This window comes from Actinia tenebrosa, unplaced genomic scaffold (assembly GCF_029948245.1).
Source record: "Actinia tenebrosa isolate PJP-AT-01 unplaced genomic scaffold, QUT_ActTen_1.0 PGA_scaffold3__52_contigs__length_22856419, whole genome shotgun sequence".
In the NCBI taxonomy this organism is placed as follows: Eukaryota; Metazoa; Cnidaria; class Anthozoa; order Actiniaria; family Actiniidae; genus Actinia; species Actinia tenebrosa.
In genome coordinates, this window is record NW_028292580.1 from 8,383,227 (window position 1) to 8,405,232 (window position 22,006).

The following is a 22,006-nucleotide window of genomic DNA, read 5'->3' on the forward strand; positions in this document are numbered from 1 at the left end:
TTGAAGAGACTTGTAATAGATGGAAAGAAAAGTTAATTTGTCAGTTCTTTTTCTCGTCATTGGAGAGTGATTTTTTATGGCTAGTTGCTTCTTTCCCTCTTCAAAAAATAAATCACCAAGTTCTTTCCTCTTTAATATGACAGGTTTGTGAAGCTCTTGGTAATTTACATCTTAAAAACCAAAACAAAATACAAGTACTTTATGGAGTATGTGATGGTTCAACTTATTCTCATGTTTTTTTTTTCTCACTTTCAGAAGCTCAAAACTGGGTAACATATAATCCTTATAATGAAGTAGTATAGGGGATGGGGGTATCAGCGCAGTTGACCACCAGAGGATTACCCGCGTCTTCTTAGGGTAGTATGGGTATTATCAGCGTTAAGTACTGGTTTTTAGGAGGACATAGGTAATGTCCGTGTTGCGTTGTAAGACACGAGGATTGTCCGTGGGGGTTACAGCGCATCTGTGGAAATATTTGTGTCTATATATGGAGGGAGAAGGTTGTGGTAGAGCTTTTAAGAAAGAAGCAGATTTGAAGAAGCATCTAAGGATGAGAAAGACGAAATGTATGAGCAGCTATGATTGTATGTGTGGTAAGTCTTTTCAGACTAAGGTTAAGTTGTTTTGGCATTGTCAGGACTGTAAGTATGACTACGCCGATATAAAAAGGACCCGGAATTAAGCATATAATATTTCTTATTATGCGTGGAATCCCAAAGCAGCTTCAAGACAGAGTCAATACCCGTAAACGGTGAAATTGACGTTAGACAGTTTTGGGTAAGGTCGGAAAGGAAGGTAAAGAGGACGGTACTAGGAGGGCTAAGGGACTTAGGTGCGTTAAAAGCTAGCATAATGGTTGAGGTAAGCATGTTAAAGGATGAAGTGACAACTACAGCAATGCTGCGGTCAAAGTCGCTGATTATATTGAATCGACAGACTTGGACCGGTCACTTAGTAGCGCCCTGGAAGCGGTTATGGAGACCCTTGCTAACTACACGAGAGAAGGATCAGGTTGGATAGTAGAAGAAGTAGAAGGTTTGGATGTTAGTATGGCAAGGTACGTACCCATACGCGGGGGTAGTTACGTGCCACTACCAACGTGGATAGAAAGAAAGAAAGCCATTGTTAACGTAAAGAACGACGACGACCTGTGCTTTATGTGGGCAATACGATCCGCGCTGTACCCAGCAGACAAGGATCCCTGCTGGGCAAGTAAGTATCCAACAGACGACCTGGAATGGGATGGAGTTGAGTTTCCTATGCAGTTGATAGACATACCAATATTCGAACAGGAAAATGACTTAGCTATTAACGTTTACGGTGTTAGGGACCAAACGATAGTACCACTGGTGCTGTCAAAGAACAAAAAAGAAAGGATTCACCTCTTTTACTACGGCGGGCATTATTCCTGGGTTAAGCATGTTAGCAGACTGTTTTACAGACATACAAAGCATAAAGGTAGGAAATACTTCTGCGACTGCTGTTTATTATCATTTACCAGTGTTAAGGCTTTAAATGACCACGACGAGATTTGCCGCGGCGCTGAGGAGGTAGCACAGAGGATACAGATGCCCACGGATAAAAACCTGTCGTATTCAGACCACCAAAGACAAACCCGAGTGCCTTACGTAATATACGCAGACTTTGAAGCAATAATAACCAAGGAAGATCAAAAGAATGGCGCTACGAACAGACTGGGGCTACATGAGATATGCTCACTTGGTTACATAGTAGTTAGATCCGACGGCAAGGCAAACCCACCTGTAATTTACCGCGGTAAGGGCGCAGCTAAGAAATTCCTAGAAGCCCTGCGAGAAGAAGAGGAAGGAATAAGGGAACGACTCAGACGCCCAAAGAAGATGGTGTTTACACAGGAAAACCAAGAAGCGTTTGCGAAGGCAAAGAAGTGCCACGTATGCCAACAAACGCTACTACAGTTTGGTAGACGAGCCAAGAAAGCGTGGGACGAAGACGGGAAGTACTTAGGAGAAGCGCACTTTAAGTGTGGTAGATACGCAAGGAAGGGGGAAAAATCCACCAAGCCCTCCACCCACTGCATTCACTGTTATAAGGAATTCACAGAAGACTTCTACGTTCACAAAGTGTTAGATTATTGTCAAGCAACGGGAGCGTACATAGGAGTCGCCCACTGGAGATGTAACACGCGCGTAGACCCAGAGATGGAGATTCCTGTGTTCTTTCATAACCTCCGCGGGTACGACAAGCCACTTACTTTTACAAGGAACAGACGGCTCCGAAGTAAAGTGCATACACAACAACAAAGAACGATATATGTCCGTAATCGTTGGTAAGTTAAAGTTCTTAGATTCGCAGCAGTTTATGGCGGATTCCTTAGCAAACTTGGTTAAGTACAACACCGAGTTCCCGATTTCACAAGAATACGGCGCGGAAAGAAAAGGGGTTTACCCCTACGAGTACATGAGCAGCTGGGACAAGTTTGAAGAGCCCCTACCGTCAAAGAAGGATTTCTACAGCACTTTAACAGAATCTGGTATAAAAGACGAAGAGTACCAGCACGCATTAGACATTTGGCAGAAGTATTCCTGCGAGAACATGGGCGACTACTACGACATTTACCTAAGGTTCGACGTAGTACTGTTAGCAGACGTCTTTCAAAGCTTCAGAAAGATGGCGATGGAGTACTACGGGTTGGACCCAGCAAACTTCTACACAGCCCCCGGACTTAGGTGGAGTGCCCTGCTAAAGAAAACGAATGCGCAATTAGACCTGCTAACGGAATACGATATGTACAGGTTTATGGAAGACGGTATACGCGGCGGAGTCTGCGGACCCAGCAGGCGCTACGCCAAAGCCAACGACCCCGCGGTAGCGTACGACCCACAAAAACCCACTTCATACATATTTTACTTAGACGTAAACAACCTTTACGGTCGGGCAATGTCGTAATACTTGCCCGTGCGGGACTTTGAATGGGATACAGTGCGCCCAGTGGACTTTTACATGCAGGTAGGCAAGGAAGACGACAAAGGCTACGTTTTAGAAGTATACTTAGAATACCCCACACACCTACACGACGCTCACGACGAGTTTCCGCTGGCACCGGAAGCCATAGAAATACCCTTTAAGCAGCTAAGCCCCCTACAGAAGGAAATGTGTCCCGGCTACAAACCATACAGGAAGCTAAATATGAATCTGATTAATAAGAAGAAGTACGTGGTGCATTACCGCAACCTACAGTTTTACGTAAGACACGGCCTGCGAATAACCCGCATACACCGCGTGCTAAAGTTCATGCAGGAACCATGGATGCGTCCCTACATCGACTTTAACACGCAAAAAAGGACGCAAGCAAAGAATGATTTTGAGAAGAACCTGTTTAAGCTAATGAACAACAGCGTATTTGGTAAAACGATGGAGAACATTCGCAAGCGAGTAAGCGTAAAAATAACCAGCACGAAGGAAGAAGCCGAGGCCTACGTATCCCAACCAGGCTTTGTTAGGTACGTAGAAATGCTGAACTTCTATGTGATTCACATGAAGAAAGCGAACCTATTCCTGAACAAACCCGTATACACGGGGTTTAGCGTGTTAGACCTATCAAAGTTGCTTATGTATGAGTTTTACTACGACAAGCTAAAACCAAAATACGGTGATAAGAGTCGCCTCCTATACACCGACACCGATTCCTTAACACTAGAGGTGCAAACGGAAGACGTTTACGAAGACTGCATTCCCGACATCGACGAGTACGACACCAGCGATTACCCGCGCGACCACTTCCTTTACTCCGCAAAGAATAAAAAGGTGATAGGTACGATGAAGGACGAAATGAAAGGAAAACCCATAGTAGAGTACGTGGGGCTAAAACCAAAGATTGTACAGTGTGTTAAAGTTAGACGGTGTAGAAAAGAAGGCCAAAGGCGTAAAAAAGTACGTGGTTAAGAAGGACATTACGCACGAGTCCTACTTAAATGTCTTACAAACACGCAAGGAACAGCGGCATAAGATGAATAGCATACGAAGCTACGGACATCAAATACACAACATCACCCAGGAAAAGGTATCTTTATCAGCATTTGATGGTAAGAGGTGGATGTGTGATGATGGTATCCATACCATGGCATTCGGACATCACACAATAAGCAGTTCTTCTTTGACAAACCAACGCGTGGGACCATCATGAAGATAATACAAGATGGGTTGACCCTTCTTAACTATTACACTTTGGATCTGGTAAGTTTCCAAAGACCAATTAGGATCCGTAGCTCTTTTGGATCCTCCTTCTAATTCACCTGGCTCATAGAGATATCGAACCGTGACATCGCCTATTCTTTTTTCCTGGGGAAAGACCGCCCTTGAACTTCTGACGTAGGACTTGTGTTCCACGTGTTTCTTCTTTATGGCATCCTTGGGTTTCATTCCCGTAGCCCTGGCCTCCTCGTTGTTCAAGGCCGCGATGACCTGGGGGAGCCTCTGAGTCCATTCCCTGTTGCGTTTGGAGGGATCTTCCAGCTCTTTCCAATACTGGTATCCAAAGAGACGCTCGGCCAGGGTCTTATTGAATCTTTCGACGATGCTCTGACCCCTGTGGTACTCTGCTTCGGCTCTCCTAATCTTAGTGCCGCGGTCTTTCAGGGTCTTGGTAACCACGCCCATGAACTCTGTCCCCGCATCCACTTGCAGCAGCTTGGGCCATTTCAAAACGCGCTTATAAATCCTACCTAGGGCTTCTGCTACTTCCCCAGAATCCTTGCTGGTTATGGGTTCGGCGTCCTTGTATCTGCTCGCAATATCAACTACGGTCAAAGCGTACCTATAGGTCTTTCTTCTCACCTTGTCGTGCGGTAAGAAAAGCAAATCTGACTGATGAACTTCATTGGGGGCATTTACGGTGAAGCAGGGCCTGGGAATGTACTTGGGCACGGGAAGATAAACCTGCCAGAGGGTTTGTTTTTTTAACCAGTTCTTAGCCGTTTCTTCTGATACCCTGGCCGCGGCTGCAAGTTTCTTGATAGCTGACGCTCCTCTCCAATAGTCTTCGGGTTCATAGTAAATCCTTGCGAGTTTGTCCTCTACGCGGGGCATTATATGAATTCCAAGACGAGATTGATCTTTCGCCCGTTGAAGTCCACTGTCTCTCCATCCACTTTGAAGGTGATGTTTATGCTCGACACCAATTCGGAAAACAAGCCATAGCTCAAAGGAATGGGAGTGTATTCTACCAGGTCAAATGGATTACACTTGGGTGGAAACTTGCACATTAGATTACCGGGTCCTTCATCGAAGTATGAGCTTACTAGGTTGCCGCGGACTTCGTAGTTAGCGGGAACTTTCCATTTTACATCATATGTATAACCGCTATTTATCGTGGTACTAGTAAGGCCCAAGAGTCCTACCAATGGACTGCCCTTTAGATTGGCACCCCCACTATCTTTCTTGAATGTCCTTTCATGGGGTAATCCTGTGGTAAGAGTATATCCATGCTTTGCTAGTTCCTTAGCTAGTGTCATAAGGGTGTAATGGGAATCTGGTAACTTTGGCTTTTGGGCATTCACAACGACATAGCCATTGACCAAGTTATACCAAAAATTGTACAAAGAGCAACTTATGAGCTCAACCTTATGTGCTTTGATGGGGGGATTCAAATAAGTGGTAAAGTTTTTCTTGTCGCTTTCCAAAAAGACGATCATTATATAGAAGGCACTTACAGTGCCCACGCCAAAGCTGCGCCTCCGGCCAGCCCTGCAATACCAACGAAGACCAGCTCGCTATTTTTTTATTTTTTTGAAGGCTGGTAGTAATTCTTAAACTGAGGTTTGCTAATTTTGGAGCAGCGCAAGTCCAAGCAATATAGTTGCCAACTTAATAGCGGAGTCTGCTACGGCATCGGTAGTCTTACTTGCAAGGGCAGCCTCATACCTCTCATGGAACTTCTTAACTTCCTCTTCTGACAACTTATTAACCTGCTCATGGGTAAGTTCCTTGCCTATCATTTCTTTGCACTTCCCAGATGACACAAGGACGTTAAGTTGTTCCTTAAGGTCACTTTCATCTAGCTGTGGTGGTACATCTATGAGCTGCTCAATCTCCATATATATTGACTTGATAAGGAAACCTCAAAGAAAAGATCATCTTGGAATGTTGGTGTGTTTTTAGATGGCGCATGTATTCATGCAGTTTTTCCTTGCTTATCTCGCCGCCGTAGTCGCTTAAGATGGTTTCGAGATCGCTTTTACTGGGTGTGTAAAAGAAAACCAAAGAGCCTATGTTTTCCCTGAAGGGCTTAGAGACACTGGTAAGCTGCTGCGAGAGCAACCAAACGCTAATATTGTCATGTCTGCCGCTGAAAGCAATCTTTACTAACTCGGAAGTGCGTCTTTTTACGTCATCCCCGCAAGCAATGTCATCCAGTATGAGGAGGGTTTGCGTATCCTTAGGGAACTGTCTATGCCAAAACTTAAGGGGGTTGGATAGCTCGTTGGGGTCTAAGATATCAACAAAGAAGTCGTCATCCTTTTCGCCTATACCCGTCCAGGTGCGGTTATTCACGTAGGTAGGGCATAACAACACTACGTAATCAAATCGGCATCTAAAGGGTCCCAACAGCTGCTCTTCGACGAACTGCGTATTTCCGCAGCCGGTAGGTCCTACTATAAGAGCATTACAAGGAATATGGTTTGGATCCATCATATATAATGGAGCCCGTGGAAGCAGTCAAAGAGATGGTTAACGTGGTTAAAAGGAAGTCTGATTTGGAAAGGACGGTAGAGACGCAAAGGGAGGAAATAGACCGGCTGCGTGAGGAATTGCGTGCCTTAAAGCGCGTGCAAAGATTTGACGCCTTGATAACTATGGTAACGTGGGCTAAGGAGTCCGTCGTGGACTTTATGAAATATCCTCTGTAGAATGTTGTTATTTGGTTAAGAATATGTTAAGACTGGAAACCATCTTAGGATCCAATGTTAAATGTTAGGTATTGGTTGTTGTTTTGTTAAATGGGTCATGAAACTGTCTTGAAATATGATGTTGGATGTTAAATGGAGGTTAAAATATTGTTAAGTATAAATGGAAGGCATAGCAAACTATGCCTTCTCGGATTGTAACAAGGTGTTTAGTAGTAAGCAAAGACTGCAATACCACGTTAGTCGTGGCGTTTGCACAAAGAAGAAGAGTACCATTTGTGAAGACTGCAACAGGAAATTCAGTACTTTACAGAAGCTGCAGTACCACGTTAAGAATGGTGTTTGTCACAAGAAAACCACTATCCAATGTGAAGACTGCAGTAAGATCCTTAGTACCCACCAACGTCTTCAAACACACCAAAGAGTGCACAAAAAGCAATATCAAAGACTTGCAAAAGGATACAACGTAGAGGGAGTAGATTGTTACGAATGCGGGGATATCATAAGCCGCTGTGAACATAAAGATGAATACATTAGGAATCGCATCCTTTACGCAAAGAAGATCCATAAGACCTTTCCATTCTTTGACATAGTTGAAGGTGTTCCTTGGGGAAAAAAGGAATATTGGAGACAGGAATGCAAGAAATGTGGATGCATAAGGGAAGAGGAGCATATCCCTAACTGTCTTGGAACCAAATAACAATATTTAACATTGATCCTTTAAAGAGTTTGGTACCCCTTAAAATTACCTTAACCAAATAACAACATTTAACATTGATCCTTTAAAGAGTTTGGTACCCTTAACAATACCTTAACCAAATAACAACATTTAACATTGGCGGCCTAGATATATGATTGTCTACGCAATAGCATTCTTTGGAGGTTTCCTAATAGGTATATATGGACTGTATTACATGCGAACCCCCTGCAGAATGTCTGAGACCACCCAAACCTAAGACACGAAAAAAATACGATTGCCTTCATTGCGGCAATTCCTTTTTTGAAAGAAGCCTTTGACGACCATTGGTGTCCGGCCGACACAAAACGAACCTTAGCAGACGCCTCTAATCATGTAGCGGAGACTCAGGCTCATACTTAACTACGTCAAACACCCATTTACCGTCTATCTTACCATGACTCATAATGTGGGTAACTTCCTGCCCTTCAATGGCGTACCTTATCCTATCGGGTGCCCAAAGGGTGTATGTCTTTTTTTCACCTTTTAGTACTAACCGCAGGCGGTCTATGTCTTCAAATACCACGTAATTCTTTATCTCGTAGATTTCCCCACTGTTAACTCCCTCCAGTGCGTCTGTACCAACTTCAATGCGTTAAATTTGTCCTTGTTCATATATTCTATGGAATTTTTTATGGTGTATGTCCAAGGTGTCCGCATTTTTGAACTTCTTGCAGCAGTACTTACAGGGCAGTCGCATCCCTTGGGAATATTCTGCGATACTTCTGCAGATATCATCGTAATCGTTGCTGATCATCACTTTGAACCCATTGGTCTCGTAATGTGATAGCATTTGCTGCTGCGCCTCGGATAATACCCCATTTCCTTTGGGCGTCTTCAATTCTAAGCAGAAGCCATTGTATCTTACATGTGCATTCAGGATTATCAGGTCTTGCTGCCCTCGTTGGTATCCTTTCTGCCAAGATTTGAGTCTCTTACCGTCTGTATCCTGCAGTTCTCCCAAGCCGGCAACTACTAACATACCAGGGTAGAAACTCCGTAGGTAATCCACGACCTTTTTATGTAAGTCGAACTCATTCTCTATCTTGAAGACCAATTTGTTAGCTGTATCGACGCGTCGTTCTATTGCGTATCGACCGTCTTTACGCAGCGCAGGCAGGACATCTTCAAATACCCAGTCACGAAACTTTGCAGCTTGGGGCAACTTAGAGCTGAATATCAACTCATAAAGACCGGGTTCGGATACATACACGGAATTAGGCTGTGCATTAGGGGGGCACTGTTTCGATGCCCCCTTTAATTCGTTCAACCTTTTCTGGTATTTTTCAGACACGTGGTCTCTAATCGCGTTCCTTGGGCGTTCGTAGCCCAACGCCAGAGCCACTTCCTTTGCCTTAAAGTACAAAGTTTCGCCTTGCACTATGCATTGCAGTGTCGTGTCATTCTTCTGGAAGTTGCGTAACATGGTATATTAGCCGAACATTTTAATACGCAACGCTCTTTAGCTGATTCATTTCTACGCTTAGCTGCACGTCACTAACCACGAAGACGTAGCAGTTTATCTTAGTAGAATCGCTGGCATGTTTGGTGCGTTTAATTTCCAAAGTGATGCCGTCTTGGGTGTTTACCAGCCGTAGACCCTGACCGTGCATGGATTCATCGTTGGTGGTGCGCATGTCGATCCATAACGCGTACTTATCCGTGAAGAACTCCTTTGGGGCAATCTGGTCACCAAACTTGCGCATTGCCTCCCTGTACATGTCTGCGGGTTTGATCCCCTGGGAGTAGACATTGTTGGGCACTCCGTTAATACTAACGCCTACGTTGGTAATGTTAGGATTAAAGAATGCCTCGGAGTCACGCAATCCTGCAGTGTATGTCTTGGCGAACAGCAACATTAGCCCTGTAAGGCTGCGTCGTGGTATATTAATGCTTTGGTTGATGACCTCTTCGACGTTGTTCGTGAAACTGAATGTCTTGTACATCACTACGTGGTCGTAAAGGAATGCCTTTCCGGCGCCATATTCAGCGGCAGCGCTGCGTGCTAATTCCTCGCTATGCACCGTTTCGTACTGCAGCTCTAAGTTAGTCACAGAGTATGGATCCACGGCTGCAGAACTTACGTCCTTTCCATGTAAGATGTTGGTCGTGTCGGCCAGGGTCACTTCAAACTGTAGCTCACTTAGCTGCCTTGGGTAGTATGAGCCGTGGTTCGTAATCATTTCGAAGTCCAGAGGGATGACGTACTTAGTTCCGTAGGCCGTCTTTATTTCGTCTTCTCCCGAGGCGCCGGAGGCTGCACTCCTTACTTTACGTATGGCTACGCTGCTAATTCCTTGTTCTATCCTTTGCGCGCGGTCAAAGGCCGTTAGCCACAGGTCCTTGTAGGTCGTATACAAATCGTACCTGTTTAAGTCCAAAAGGGATTCTCCCGCGAATTTAACCCTCATCTTAGAGATTAAGTTGCGACCTACGTTATTGACGACATGACGCACGTCTGCGGTGCTGGGCTGCACCGTTAGGTCAAACCTTAGCGCTAACGTACCAGGAACCAATACCAGATTATCCGTTAGGCGAGGCACGCCAACGTACAAGGTCTCTCCTGGCTTTGCACTGCTGGGGGTAAAGGTGACACGATGAAAGGTTCTTTCTGCCTTTAGGCCGCCAACCTGCTTAGGTAGTACGTTGGGGTTTAACTTTGAGCTTATCATGTATAATGGATGTAGAAGGAACGGATTATGACCCCACCACCGAAGAAGGTCAAGAAGACATTAACGATGAAGAATTCGATGCGTGGACCCAAGGTGCTGAAACCGACCCCCTAATCTACGACATGGCTCTGCAAAATGCACGCGGTAACAAATGGAAGAGCTTCAAGGCCTCCCTAAATCGCATGTGGCAATCAAAGAACCGCGGCAGACCCGTCCCCGAGTACTTGGAACTTCAGAACCTGAACGAACAGGAGGCAACCGCGCGGGAAACCGTAGAGTGGGCAACGCAAGAATTAAGAATGCGCTATCCCCGTTTTGAGGCCGACGACATAAGGCTCACAGAACGCGGAAACAAAGTTCTTATAAGCGTCAGAGACATGAGGCATGCCGGGCTCGATCGTTGGACGAAACCACAACTTCTCTTCGATGATAGTGGCTCAGTTAAAGTTAACGTGGCCAGATTGAGGGGCTTCAAAGAGGCTACCCGGAGTGCGCTAGAAAGATTGGAAGACTTGAACGTAAGAACCGAGTTAGAAAAACGTGCTCAGGAGCTACGAGAAACGTTCGAAGAAGGGGAAGCAGATTACAGGAGGCAAAACCAACTGCTCCTTGATGCCCAAAAAAAAAGAAATCGACTCGAAAAACGAACGAATATTAGAATTAAGAGAACAAAGAGACAATGCCCTACAGAGACAGAGACCAAGCTCAAAGACCTTTCGAGCTCGCTCTGAAAGACCTGGACATGAGCAAGGAAGAAGCCAAAAACTTGCATACCACCATAGCCGGCTCTTTGGAGGAACGGCGGCAGTTGGTTACCGAAATCAACACCAAAGAAGAGCAAATCCGGCAAAGAGATCAGGCCATTGAAGACTTGGAGGGGCAAATAGAACAACAGCAGGAAATAATTACCGACCAGACTCGTCCTGAAGAGGAAAAGGAGGCTGCCCAAAGGGAACTAGAAACCCTTCAGGTGAGAGTTGCGGAATCACAGGCGCAAAAGGACAACCTGGAGCGGGAGCTGGGGCTTACCACCAAGGAAAAAATAAAAAGGGCCCTCATGAAATATGGCGTTCCGTTGGCATTCTCGGCAAAGGCCAACACCATTTCTGACTTGGTTCCTAAAGCCTTACGCGAGCGCAGAATAGACGACGCGGAATTTAGTCTTATCCTTGCCGAAGAGGTAAAATACGAACAACTAAAGACAAGCATAAGAAACAAAAAAACAGTCATAAAAGACCTAACAGAGGAAACCCGCAAAAAGATTTACCAGGAGGCAAAAGAAGAACTCCAAAGAAAACTTACAGCGTAGGCTTTGAAAAGAACGAAGCAGGGTTTAGCTTCCATTTAACGGCTAGGTATCCATTCTAGCCGCACGGGATTAACTTCTTGAAATATTTTGTAAATTACATCCGGGTAGTAGGGGATGTCCTTGGTTATGCAGCGAAACATCCATTCGGCTTTGTTCATTTCGTCGTTGGAAATTGTAGGAATCTTCTTACCCGTAATTTGAGACAAAATATAGGAGGTATTTTTGTAATACTTACCCAACTTTAACTTCCTTAAGGTCTTTCTGAGTTCTGCGGGCGTCGGCTCCTTTAAGCCCAAAATAATTAGCCTCATTTCTTCAACGCTTATACATACGGGGTGCCCTTGGATATACCTCATCCAATTCCTAAAGTATTTTATTCTCTTATATGGGGTTTTCTTACGGCCTCCGTTGGAGTAATATTGTTCCCTGGTAGCACAAGGCACGGCATTGCGAATGTTCTTACCACATTCGTAACACTGCGCTGACGTATCCTCTTCTATTCGCATCTTCCTACCACAGAAAATATACTTATTTGGCTTGCTAGGTTTAAAGCGCTGTCTTAAACACCTTACACAAAAGTCATCATAAAACTCTTTGCAACCTTCGCACTCCATATATAGACACACATATTTCCACAGATGCGCTGTAGCCCCCACGGACAATCCTCGTGCCTTACAACGCAACACGGACATTACCTATGTCCTCCTAAAAAACCAGTACTTAACGCGGATAATACCCATACTATCCTAAGAAGACGCGGGTAATCCTCGGGTGATCAACTGCGCTGATACCCCCATCCCCTATACTACTTAATGATAACAAACCAATTTGGTGGTTATCGGATTATCCACATATGATTAAAAAACTAAGGAATTTCATTGTTGATCCTGAAAAGAGACTGAGTTTGAATGGAAATGAAATAAAATAAAGAACACTTGATTGATGTAGTGTTAAACGTGCAGTAGCGCTGTGCTCCTTCTGATGTGGCAGTTGATATCTTTGAAGGTTCTTTTCCTGCTGAGGATACCATTTTAACGAGAAAGTACATCCAAAATTGTCACCGCCTCTTTCAATTCTTTAAAGACAGTTCCGGGGTTAATCCCTGTTGCTATAGAAAACTAATTCAAATTATGTTATGGTTTGATAACTGGTATGATGAGGTAAATAAGAGCTACATCCCTAATCCAGCAGGGAAAAGGGAACACTGGAAAAAATTCACACCAAGGATAAGCCATAAGGACCTTCAAAGAACAATCAGAGCATTTCTTGGCATTGTGCAATATGTACAACTAAATAATCCAGATATTCAAATAATTCCTAAAACTATGTGCCAAGATGATGTAGAAAATTATGTTTCCCTTCAGAGGGCAAGAATTGCAGGAGGGAAAGCAACATCTTTGCATTTCTTTGAGTCATCAGCTTCCTTGACTAAAGAAATGCTCATTTCTTCCGAAATGAAAGATCTAATTGGCACAATTGGCTCATATGATCAGGCTTCCCTCCCTAACATTGCTGCAATTCATCTTTGTAAACATAATTCTCCTAACAAGACACTAAATGAAAAGAAGGGCTGGCCTACAATTGACACAAGTGTGATTAATTAAAAATATTGTCTTTACATGGGATTACAAATTAGATGAATTTTATGATGCTGCTGACAAACTACAGCTTACACGACATGTCAAAGGAACAACAGAGTATCTCGATTTTTACTCTCCTACGACTCTCCTCCACTCCTCTGAACCCATTCTTACAGCATTGCGTGCAAAATCAAATGAGCCTCATGTTCTCTTCTTTGCTCAGCACCTTGATTACCATTTAAGGTCAATTTTGTTTTGCAATAGCTGGTCCTCTGAATCATTAAATAGTGCTCTTCTAAGCCTTAAGAAACACACTACTTTACTATTTAATAGGATACATTTGTTGAGAAATATGAACCTATCTGAAAATCTAATCAATTCTTCATCAGAGGTCATGTCATCTTTTGTGCAAACATTTTGTCAACGAAGATGTGTACTATACGTAGCAAAAGATGGATTGGCACCACAACATGATACTGATGAGTCAGCAGTCAGGCAAATGCTAAAGCAATTTGAAGGGAAAGCCAAATTAAAATCAAAAGGCACTAATAACTAACAAATCCACCGATGTATGTTATCGCTGTAATATGCAAGACCACTGGGCATCAGAATGTCCTAAAGGCCACGAGCCTGAATGGATCGCAAAACAACAATGCTTTTCTTGTTATCAAATTGGTCACCTAAAATCTGATTGTCCAAACAAGAATAAGAAAAAACAATCAACACTCACAAATCCCCCACTGCCGAAGAGGGCATGGTATTATCCTGGTTCAACTCTTCCTAATTTGATCACCACTCTGGACTCTTGTGATCTCAACAATTTTAAATGCTATGCACCTCCTTCTCCTTCTGACAATCTCACAGAACCTAGATTTTGTAAACAAAAAAGTAAAAAATGGTTCGATGCAAGAAAAGGAAAGACAAATGGTAGTAAGGCTACTACTGCCCTTGGTTGGTATGGAAAAACTGCTATGATTGACTACTGGAGAGAGTTACATGATACATTACTAGGAAACCCTATCGAAAAAGAGGAACAGGAAAATCTGGCAATGTTATGGGGGTCAATCAATGAAGAAAGTGCACTAATGTTACATACTTGAATAGTTATTTCTCTATAAATCACAATGAAGACATTGTCAAGGAAACTGGTGTTTGGTTCTTAACTGACACTAATGGTAAAGATTGGCAGGCATCCTCACCTGATGGACTTAGTGGGGAAAAAATGCGATCATGGAAAACTTACTGCGGCAATAGAAATAAAGTGTCCATTTATGGGTGGCAAACCTGTTGTATCTGCATTGGGGTCCCTGTGGTAGTTTGGGTTCCCTGTGGTCTTTGGTGCGCATGCGCGGAGTCATTCTCTTGCACGGCGGCCACAAGGTAGCTGAGTTTTTACCTTTCGGGGTATTTTTAGAGGTTTCATAGTCGCCCTTTTTATGTTTATAAAGCTTCTTTAGAAAGTAACTTACTTTGAATGAGTTGTACTCAGCCTCTAGTTATAATAAAGTTTATTTGTATACCGCCGTGGCCAGTTACAGTAAAAACTCAAGCCAGCAAACTCAGCGAGTAAAAATCTCAGCAAGACATTTCTTCGAACGACAATCGACGGCAAAATTGGAATAATTCTCAAGGATATTTTTGTTTTATTGCAACTGGACTCGACAACAAGGATTCACAAGGATTCACAAGGATATACAAGGAATACAAGGACAAAATTACGGACATGGAAGGCTAAAGAAAGGGATTTATTAACGGTGAAAAGGAAAATTCTATGGCACATTTTGCGGAGTCAAATGTCAATTCGGCGACGGAATCTCCACCGAAGGGAACTCCAACAACGGCCTCTGCGACTAAACAAAACAGCCGCGATCCAGAAAAGGTTCAAGGTTCACTGGATGTGGAAGGAAAGGGTTTGGAAAGGGATGCTGAAGAGCTTGGAGATGGTGCGAGAAGGAAAACCTCGACGAAAAAAGGTAAACAATATGAATTAGAGAACTTGAAGGAGAATAGAACATCGGGTTTACGACAAGTGACAAGACAGATGAATAAAATTAGGCCACTGCTTCATGATTTTCATAATTTTGAGTTTGTGTCAAGCGAGACAGAAGTTTTGAACGGTTTGATTTATAAATTACAAGATGCTCATGACAATTATCTGAATTCCTTGGAAAACGACGAAGAGGTCGAGGATGCTGTTACGTGGTTTGACACTCACGATGGAGCTATCTTTAAGTTTAAACAAACAGTATGTGAATACATGTCAAAGGCTAAAGGTGTGTTTTTTGAAATTAATTCCACTACTTCAAGGGGGTCTCGTCATTCCTCGAGAAACTCTGGGCGTTCTAAGCATTCCGTTTCCTCATCAATGTCTTCGAAATCAAGGTTAATCGAAGCACGCGCTAAGATCGCAGCATTAGAGGTCGAAGCGGCGTTTTTGAAGGAAACCCAAGCGCTTAAGATGGCTTCAGAAGAACTAGAGTTAAAAAAGGGCTTAGCTCAGGCGAAGAAGGAAGAACAAATCTATGAGCAAGCAAACGAAGATGATATGTTCTCGACCCCTACTTTAGCGCGTGGGTTGCCGCGCCTCTCAATAAGTGTGATACCAACTAGTGGTGACAGTGGTCCCCTCAACCATGAAGCTTCGGCAAGCACTAAGTCTACAGAGGGTCAAGGAGCACCTCTGGGTCTTCCTGTTCACACCAGCGTTGCACATAACCCGCCACACAGTCATACAACCCCTACAAGTACGGAGCCCTCGGCGAGCAAGGGAATGGTTAGTGGCACCTCAAGCACAACCGTAGTTTCAAGCTCACCTGCACCCATAACCCCCAAGAATGTGCCATTAGGGGTAAGCCAGACAACAGTTAAGGGCGTGTCCTCAGGTTCAAACATAATGTCAAGTCCACGTGCACCCATAACCCCCAAGAGTGTATCATCAGGGGTAAGCCAGGCAACAGTTGGGAGTGTGTCTTCAAGTACCACCGTAGTGTCAAGTTTACCTGCTTCTATGAGCTCCACGGGCCTACAGTTAGGGGTGGGCCAGGGAACGTTACATGGAAGCCGCGCAAGCTCATCATTTGCGTACAGGCCGCCCCTCCACACTAGCCCTGCACAAGGTATAGCATATCAAGCGTCTCTTCAAGGTATCCCTCCAGTATTAGGAGGTCAAGGGTTTGACAACTTTGGTCAGCCCTTACAGCATCGTCCCTTTGATATAATAGGAGCAAGTATGACACCAAGCGCATATACACCGTATATACAGAACAACACATATCAAGAAATAGTCGACATACAAAGGAAACAAGCAGAATAATCCGAAACTATCGCCGCCCAGCAGGCAAGGAGCATGTTGCCAACGCACAAGCCTCCCACGTTTTCCGGCAACGCAATGGAATTTCCATCGTTCTTAACCGCCTTTGAATCATTAATTGAGTCAAAGGTGGAAGACTCTGTTGAAAGACTTTACTTCCTGGGTCAATACACCACCGGAAGGGCCAAGGAAGTAATAAGCGGTTGCCTGCAGAGGAAAACCGACGATGCGTACGATGAAGCTCAGAATCTCTTACAGCGACAATTTGGTGATGCCTTCAAAATTGCTAGCGCGCACATTAACAGGCTGTCATCCTGGCCGCAGATCAAGCCGAACGAAGGCCTCGCCCTTCAAGATTTTGCGCTTGCCCTAAAACAAGCGAAATCGGCCATGAAGGGAATGTCGCACATGGACGATCTCAACACTGCGCAAGTACTACGCCAATTGTGGGAAAAGCTACCGCGTCATCTGCGCAGCAAGTGGGCCGAAAGGAACAGTAAAACTAGAAGTATGAAGGGAAGAATGGCCGACTTTGAAGAATTTACTCAATTTGTGCCCGAGCAACCAGAGTTAGCCACTGACGCAGTATTCTCAGAGGAAGGTGTAACCAAGCTGTCTCTTGAAGAAAAAGACAAACCCACTCGCCCGACGTTCGGAAGAAGACCTCCTAAGAGAGTAAAGGGTTCAAGTTTTGCGACGGATCTGACGGAGAGAAACAAGTACAAGCCGAACGTTTGTTGCGCCCTTTGCGACAAGCATCATGATTTGAACGACTTTGAACAGTTCTTGAAAAAACCTCTTAGCGATCGACGTGATTTTGTGAAGGAAAAGAAACTGTGTTATGGTTGCTTTAGCAACGAACATGTCGCAAAGAATTGTAAAGATAGACTGTCATGTAAAACGTGCAGTAAGAAGCACCCAACATCTATGCATGATGATGACTGGACAAGTAAGACAAAGAACCAAAGCGAAAAGAGCCAACCTAAAGAAACCCCTCGAGTTAGTAACAAACGTACGGATGTCTGTAGCGTCACGGAAGCTGGAGATATACCCGTGAACCTGAGTGTGCTACCGGTATGGCTGTCTCACGAGAACAATCCATCAAACAGAGTAAAGGTCTATGCACTGCTGGACAATGCCAGCGGTGGAACGTTTGTAAAGGAAGAGCTGGCACAGAAGCTGGGCACAGAAGAAAGCGAGACTGAACTTCTACTGACAACAATACAAGGAACGGAAACCTCGTCATCGAAGGCGATTAACGGATTAATTGTGACTAACCTCACGGATGAAGACGTTAGCTTAGAATTGCCTAGAACTTTCACTATGCAGGTCATTCCAGCAGACCGCAGTGAAATACCAAGACCTGATGTAGTAGGCAAGATCGATCATCTAAAAGAAGTGAGCAAGCAGATTCCACCCTACATGGAAGAAGTGGAGGTAGGACTCTTAATTGGTTTGAACTGTCCAAGTGCGCTACGACCAAGAGACGTCGTTTACGGAAAGGAGACCGAACCATATGCTGTACGCTCACTACTGGGATGGTACATCAACGGGCCTATCAACTCTTCGGAGTGCAACAGTCTTCACTGTAACAGAATTCTACTGGACAAGCAGATGGCATCTACGACCGCCAAAAGTTACGTTGTGGCACAGAGGACAGTAAAGGAACTGATAACGCCACAATCGGTAGAACTAATGTTTGAGTTGGACTTCTCTGAAACAGAGAAAGGAACTGCCATGTCACGCGAAGATAGGAAGTTTTATCAAACAGTTGAAGACGGGACTGTTCATCTTGAAGACTCGCACTACGAGATGCCTCTTCCGCTGAAGGATCGGAACATTAAGCTACCAAACAACCGCGTACAAGCAGAGAAGCGTTTGGACAGTCTAAAGAAGCGACTAAAGTCAGATAACAAGTATCACACGGATTACTGCAACTTTATGTCCGAGATCATCTTTAAAGGCTACGCTCGCAAGGTCGACACTGATCTTGAAACCAAAGATGGAAAATTCTGGTACCTGCCACACCATGGTGTGTACCATGCTCAAAAACCAACGAAGGTGCGTATCGTGTTTGATTGTTCGGCTAGATACGAAGGACAATCTCTAAATGACAATCTCCTTCAAGGACCGGATCTGACCAGCTAGTTAATTGGCGTCTTGACCAGATTCCGACAAGAGAGATTCGCGTTTATGGCGGATATCGAGAAGATGTTCTTCCAAGTGAAGATGAGAAGGGAAGACCAAAGCTTCCTCAGATTCCTATGGTGGCCCGACGGAGAAACGGAGAAAGAAGCAGAAGAGTACTGTATGACAGTACACTTATTCGGCGCGGGATCGTCACCTGCCTGTGCGAATTATGCCCTTAGACGCACGGCAGACGACAACGAGTGTGAGTTCGGTGCTGAAGTTGCCAACACTCTAAGAAAGAACTTCTACGTTGATGACGTTCTTAAATCCGCACACACGGAAGACGAAGCTATTGAACTAGCGAAGAACATTAAGGAGGTCTGCGCAAGAGGCGGATTCAATCTGCTCAAGTTCGTCGGTAACACGGAACGCATCATTGACTCGATCCCGCAAGGAGATAGAGCTGAAAACGTAACTAACCTCGCTTTGGGTCAAGACAAGTTGCCCATTGAGAGGGCATTAGGAGTCCATTGGTGCATCGAGTCTGATGTTTTTAAATTCCGAATTCAGCTTAAGGACAACCCCTGTACACGGAGAGGGATCCTCTCCACGATCAGCTCTGTTTACGATCCCTTGGGTCTCATCGCGCCTGTAGTGCTGGTCGGGAAAAGAATCTTACAAGACATCTGTCATACTAGTGACTGGGACGAACCAGTTGACGACGCCACAAGAAGCAGATGGGAGAGAAATGGCGGAGTGAGCTTCATCTGCTCGAGCACCTAGACGTACCAAGGAGCTTCAAGCCAGAAGGATTTGGGAACATCGCTTCATCTCAACTTCATAATATGTCCGATGCCTCGATGAACGGATACGGACAGTGCTCGTACCTACTGTAAGATATGGTCAGCGGTAACATAGTTCGCCATGCGCAAGAACGTAACAAGAACGTAACAAGAACGTAGCAAGGACGTTAGAGGATCTAAAGTCATTATTGTAGGCCAAACTTGAGGTAAATTCCGGTTTTCTTACGTTCAGATTTGTAAGTCTTATGTTAAGAATATAACTTTCTCGTTGTAGAACCGTACAATAGCGTATAAACCATACAAAGGTCATAAACTGTACAAAGTCTTCGATGACGAGATGTAATGAGAGTCGTTACGAATTAAATGAAAACTGAGTTACGCGTGTCTAAGTCTGGTCCCTACACCTACGTCTAAAGGATAAAAATGGTAAAGTACACGTTTCTTTTGTCATGGGCAAGGCCCGAGTAACACCAAGAAAGTCTGTGAGCATCCCGAGACTGGAGCTAGCTGCAGCTACCGTATCCGTAAAGATTGCTGATGCCATAAAGGAAGAACTTGAGTACGCAGAGATTGAAGATCATTATTGGACAGACAGCAAGGTTGTCCTCGGGTACATTAGCAACGAATCCAGAAGATTTCATACTTACGTAGCGAATCGGGTACAAGTAATTCAAGATCACACCGATCCCTCACAATGGCGCTACGTCGAAACAACATCAAACCCAGCAGACGAAGGTTCAAGAGGAATGTCAGCGAAAGAATTCATAGAGAAATCGAGGTGGATCAAGGGACCTGAATTCCTGAACGAGGAGGAAGATAAGTGGCTGAAAGAGGAAACGTTCGAGAACGGTGTACATCCAGACTCACCAGAAGTAAAGAACATCAGGGTGAACGCAAGCACAGTCAAGGAAAAACCTAGCAGTATACTCGGCAGATTAGAAAGATTCTCAAGTTGGCACAAGGGGAAGAAGGCTATAGCTCTTTGTTTGAAGTACAAAAAAAAAGCTCAGAGACAGAATCAAATGCAGCCAAAATTCACAAGAAAACAAGATTGTAAACAACGGGGCGTCCTCCACAACGGAAATGACTGTCACGGATCTAGAAGAAGCTGAGGAAGACATTATCAGACAAATACAAAAAGCTGCGTTTCCATCTGAACTAAAGAGTCTCCGAGACATCCAGAACAGCCCAAAGTACAGCAGCCGCGAGACGGACAAAGAAAGGAAAGCCGCATTAAAGGAAACGAGCTCTCTTCACACATTGGACCCCTTCGTGGACGAGAAAGGTATAATCAAGGTTGGAGGAAGAATTCGGAAGGCAAATCTATCAGAATCACTCAAGAATCCCATTATTTTGCCGAAATCGAGCCATGTGACGAAGCTAGTGATCAACCACGTCCACGAAAGGACTCATCACAGCGGTAGAGGAGTCACCCTCAATGAGCTACGTGCCAGTGGCTACTGGGTCATAAATGGAAATGCCATGGTAAGACAGTTCATTTCCAAGTGTGTCAAGTGTCGTTACCTCAGAGGTACCACTGGAGAACAGAAGATGGCGGATTTGCCTAAGTCACGCCTGGAACCTGCCCCGCCGTTTACATACTGCGCGGTCGATTATTTCGGCCCGTGGTACGTCAAACAACGAAGATCCACCGTCAAGAGATACGGCGCGTTGTTCACGTGTTTAGCAAGTCGCGCTGTGCATATCGAAGTGGCTGATTCACTGGAAACGAACTCATTCATACAAGCATTAAGGAGGTTCATCAGCAGAAGAGGTCCTGTCAGAGAAATTCGCTGTGATAGAGGTACAAACTTTGTTGGTGCTGGAGCTGAACTTAAGAGAGCTATTGATGAGATGGACGACCAGAAAGTGAAAGCAGAACTACTAAAGGACAACGTAGATTGGGTCAAGAATCCAGCTTCCGCAAGCAACTTTGGAGGTGTCTGGGAAAGACAAATTAGATCAATCAGAAACGTCATGAACGGACTTCTAAGAGGGCATGGTGCCCGCATTGATGAAGAAACGCTGAGAACTTTCCTGTGTGAAGCAGAGGCTACGGTGAATAGCAGACCCTTGACGGTGGAGACACTCAGCGACCCCCTGTCCGAACCGCCGATTTCTCCAGGTACGCTGCTCACTGGGAAGACAAGACTCGTGTTACCTCCACCTGGAGAGTTCAAAAGAGAAGATCTGTAATGTAAAAGGAAATGGAGAAGAACACAACATCTAGCACAAGAATTTTGGCAGAGATGGAGCAAAGATTATTTGCAATAGCTACAAGCAAGACCGAAATGGACCCAACCGAGAAGGAACTTCAGAGCAGGAGATGTAGTCTTACTAAAGGAAACCCTGTCCCCAAGAAACAAATGGTCGTTGCCTAGAGTCGTGAACGTGTATCCGGATGATCAAGGTCAAGTTCGATCAGTCACGGTACTGACGCCCAACAGATCCAAGTTGGAGAGACCGGTAAACAAGCTTGTCCTGCTTGTAGAATCGCAGGGAGACCGGGATTCCCCGACCAGAAGCCAGAACCGTTAAAGAACGTTGATTATGACAGACACATAAAAGAACTGTAGAACATT

At 44.6% G+C, this 22,006-nt stretch overlaps 3 protein-coding genes and 1 long non-coding RNA gene across 4 annotated transcripts; all 4 read left to right on the forward strand.

Moving 5' to 3' along the window:
- Nucleotides 1-16,569: 16,569 nt before the first annotated feature.
- On the forward strand, nt 16,570-18,639 carry LOC116288430 (uncharacterized). Its single transcript, XM_031695216.2, has one exon. It carries the CDS (start codon nt 16,570-16,572, stop codon nt 18,637-18,639), a length of 2,070 nt encoding a protein of 689 aa, XP_031551076.2.
- Nucleotides 18,640-18,684: 45 nt separating this feature from the next.
- On the forward strand, nt 18,685-19,404 carry LOC116288431 (uncharacterized). The gene has a single exon (XM_031695217.1). The coding sequence runs from the start codon at nt 18,685-18,687 to the stop codon at nt 19,402-19,404; it is 720 nt and encodes a 239-aa protein (XP_031551077.1).
- A 110-nt stretch (nt 19,405-19,514) lies between these two features.
- On the forward strand, nt 19,515-19,802 carry LOC148908425 (uncharacterized). The gene is made up of 2 exons (XR_016120810.1): nt 19,515-19,630; nt 19,699-19,802. It is a non-coding gene; the product is annotated as an uncharacterized LOC148908425 (long non-coding RNA).
- Nucleotides 19,803-19,873: 71 nt separating this feature from the next.
- Nucleotides 19,874-21,620, forward strand: LOC116288432 (uncharacterized). The gene is made up of 2 exons (XM_031695218.1): nt 19,874-20,311; nt 20,430-21,620. Exons 1-2 carry the CDS (start codon nt 19,874-19,876, stop codon nt 21,618-21,620), a joined length of 1,629 nt encoding a protein of 542 aa, XP_031551078.1.
- The last annotated feature ends 386 nt before the right edge of the window (nt 21,621-22,006 follow it).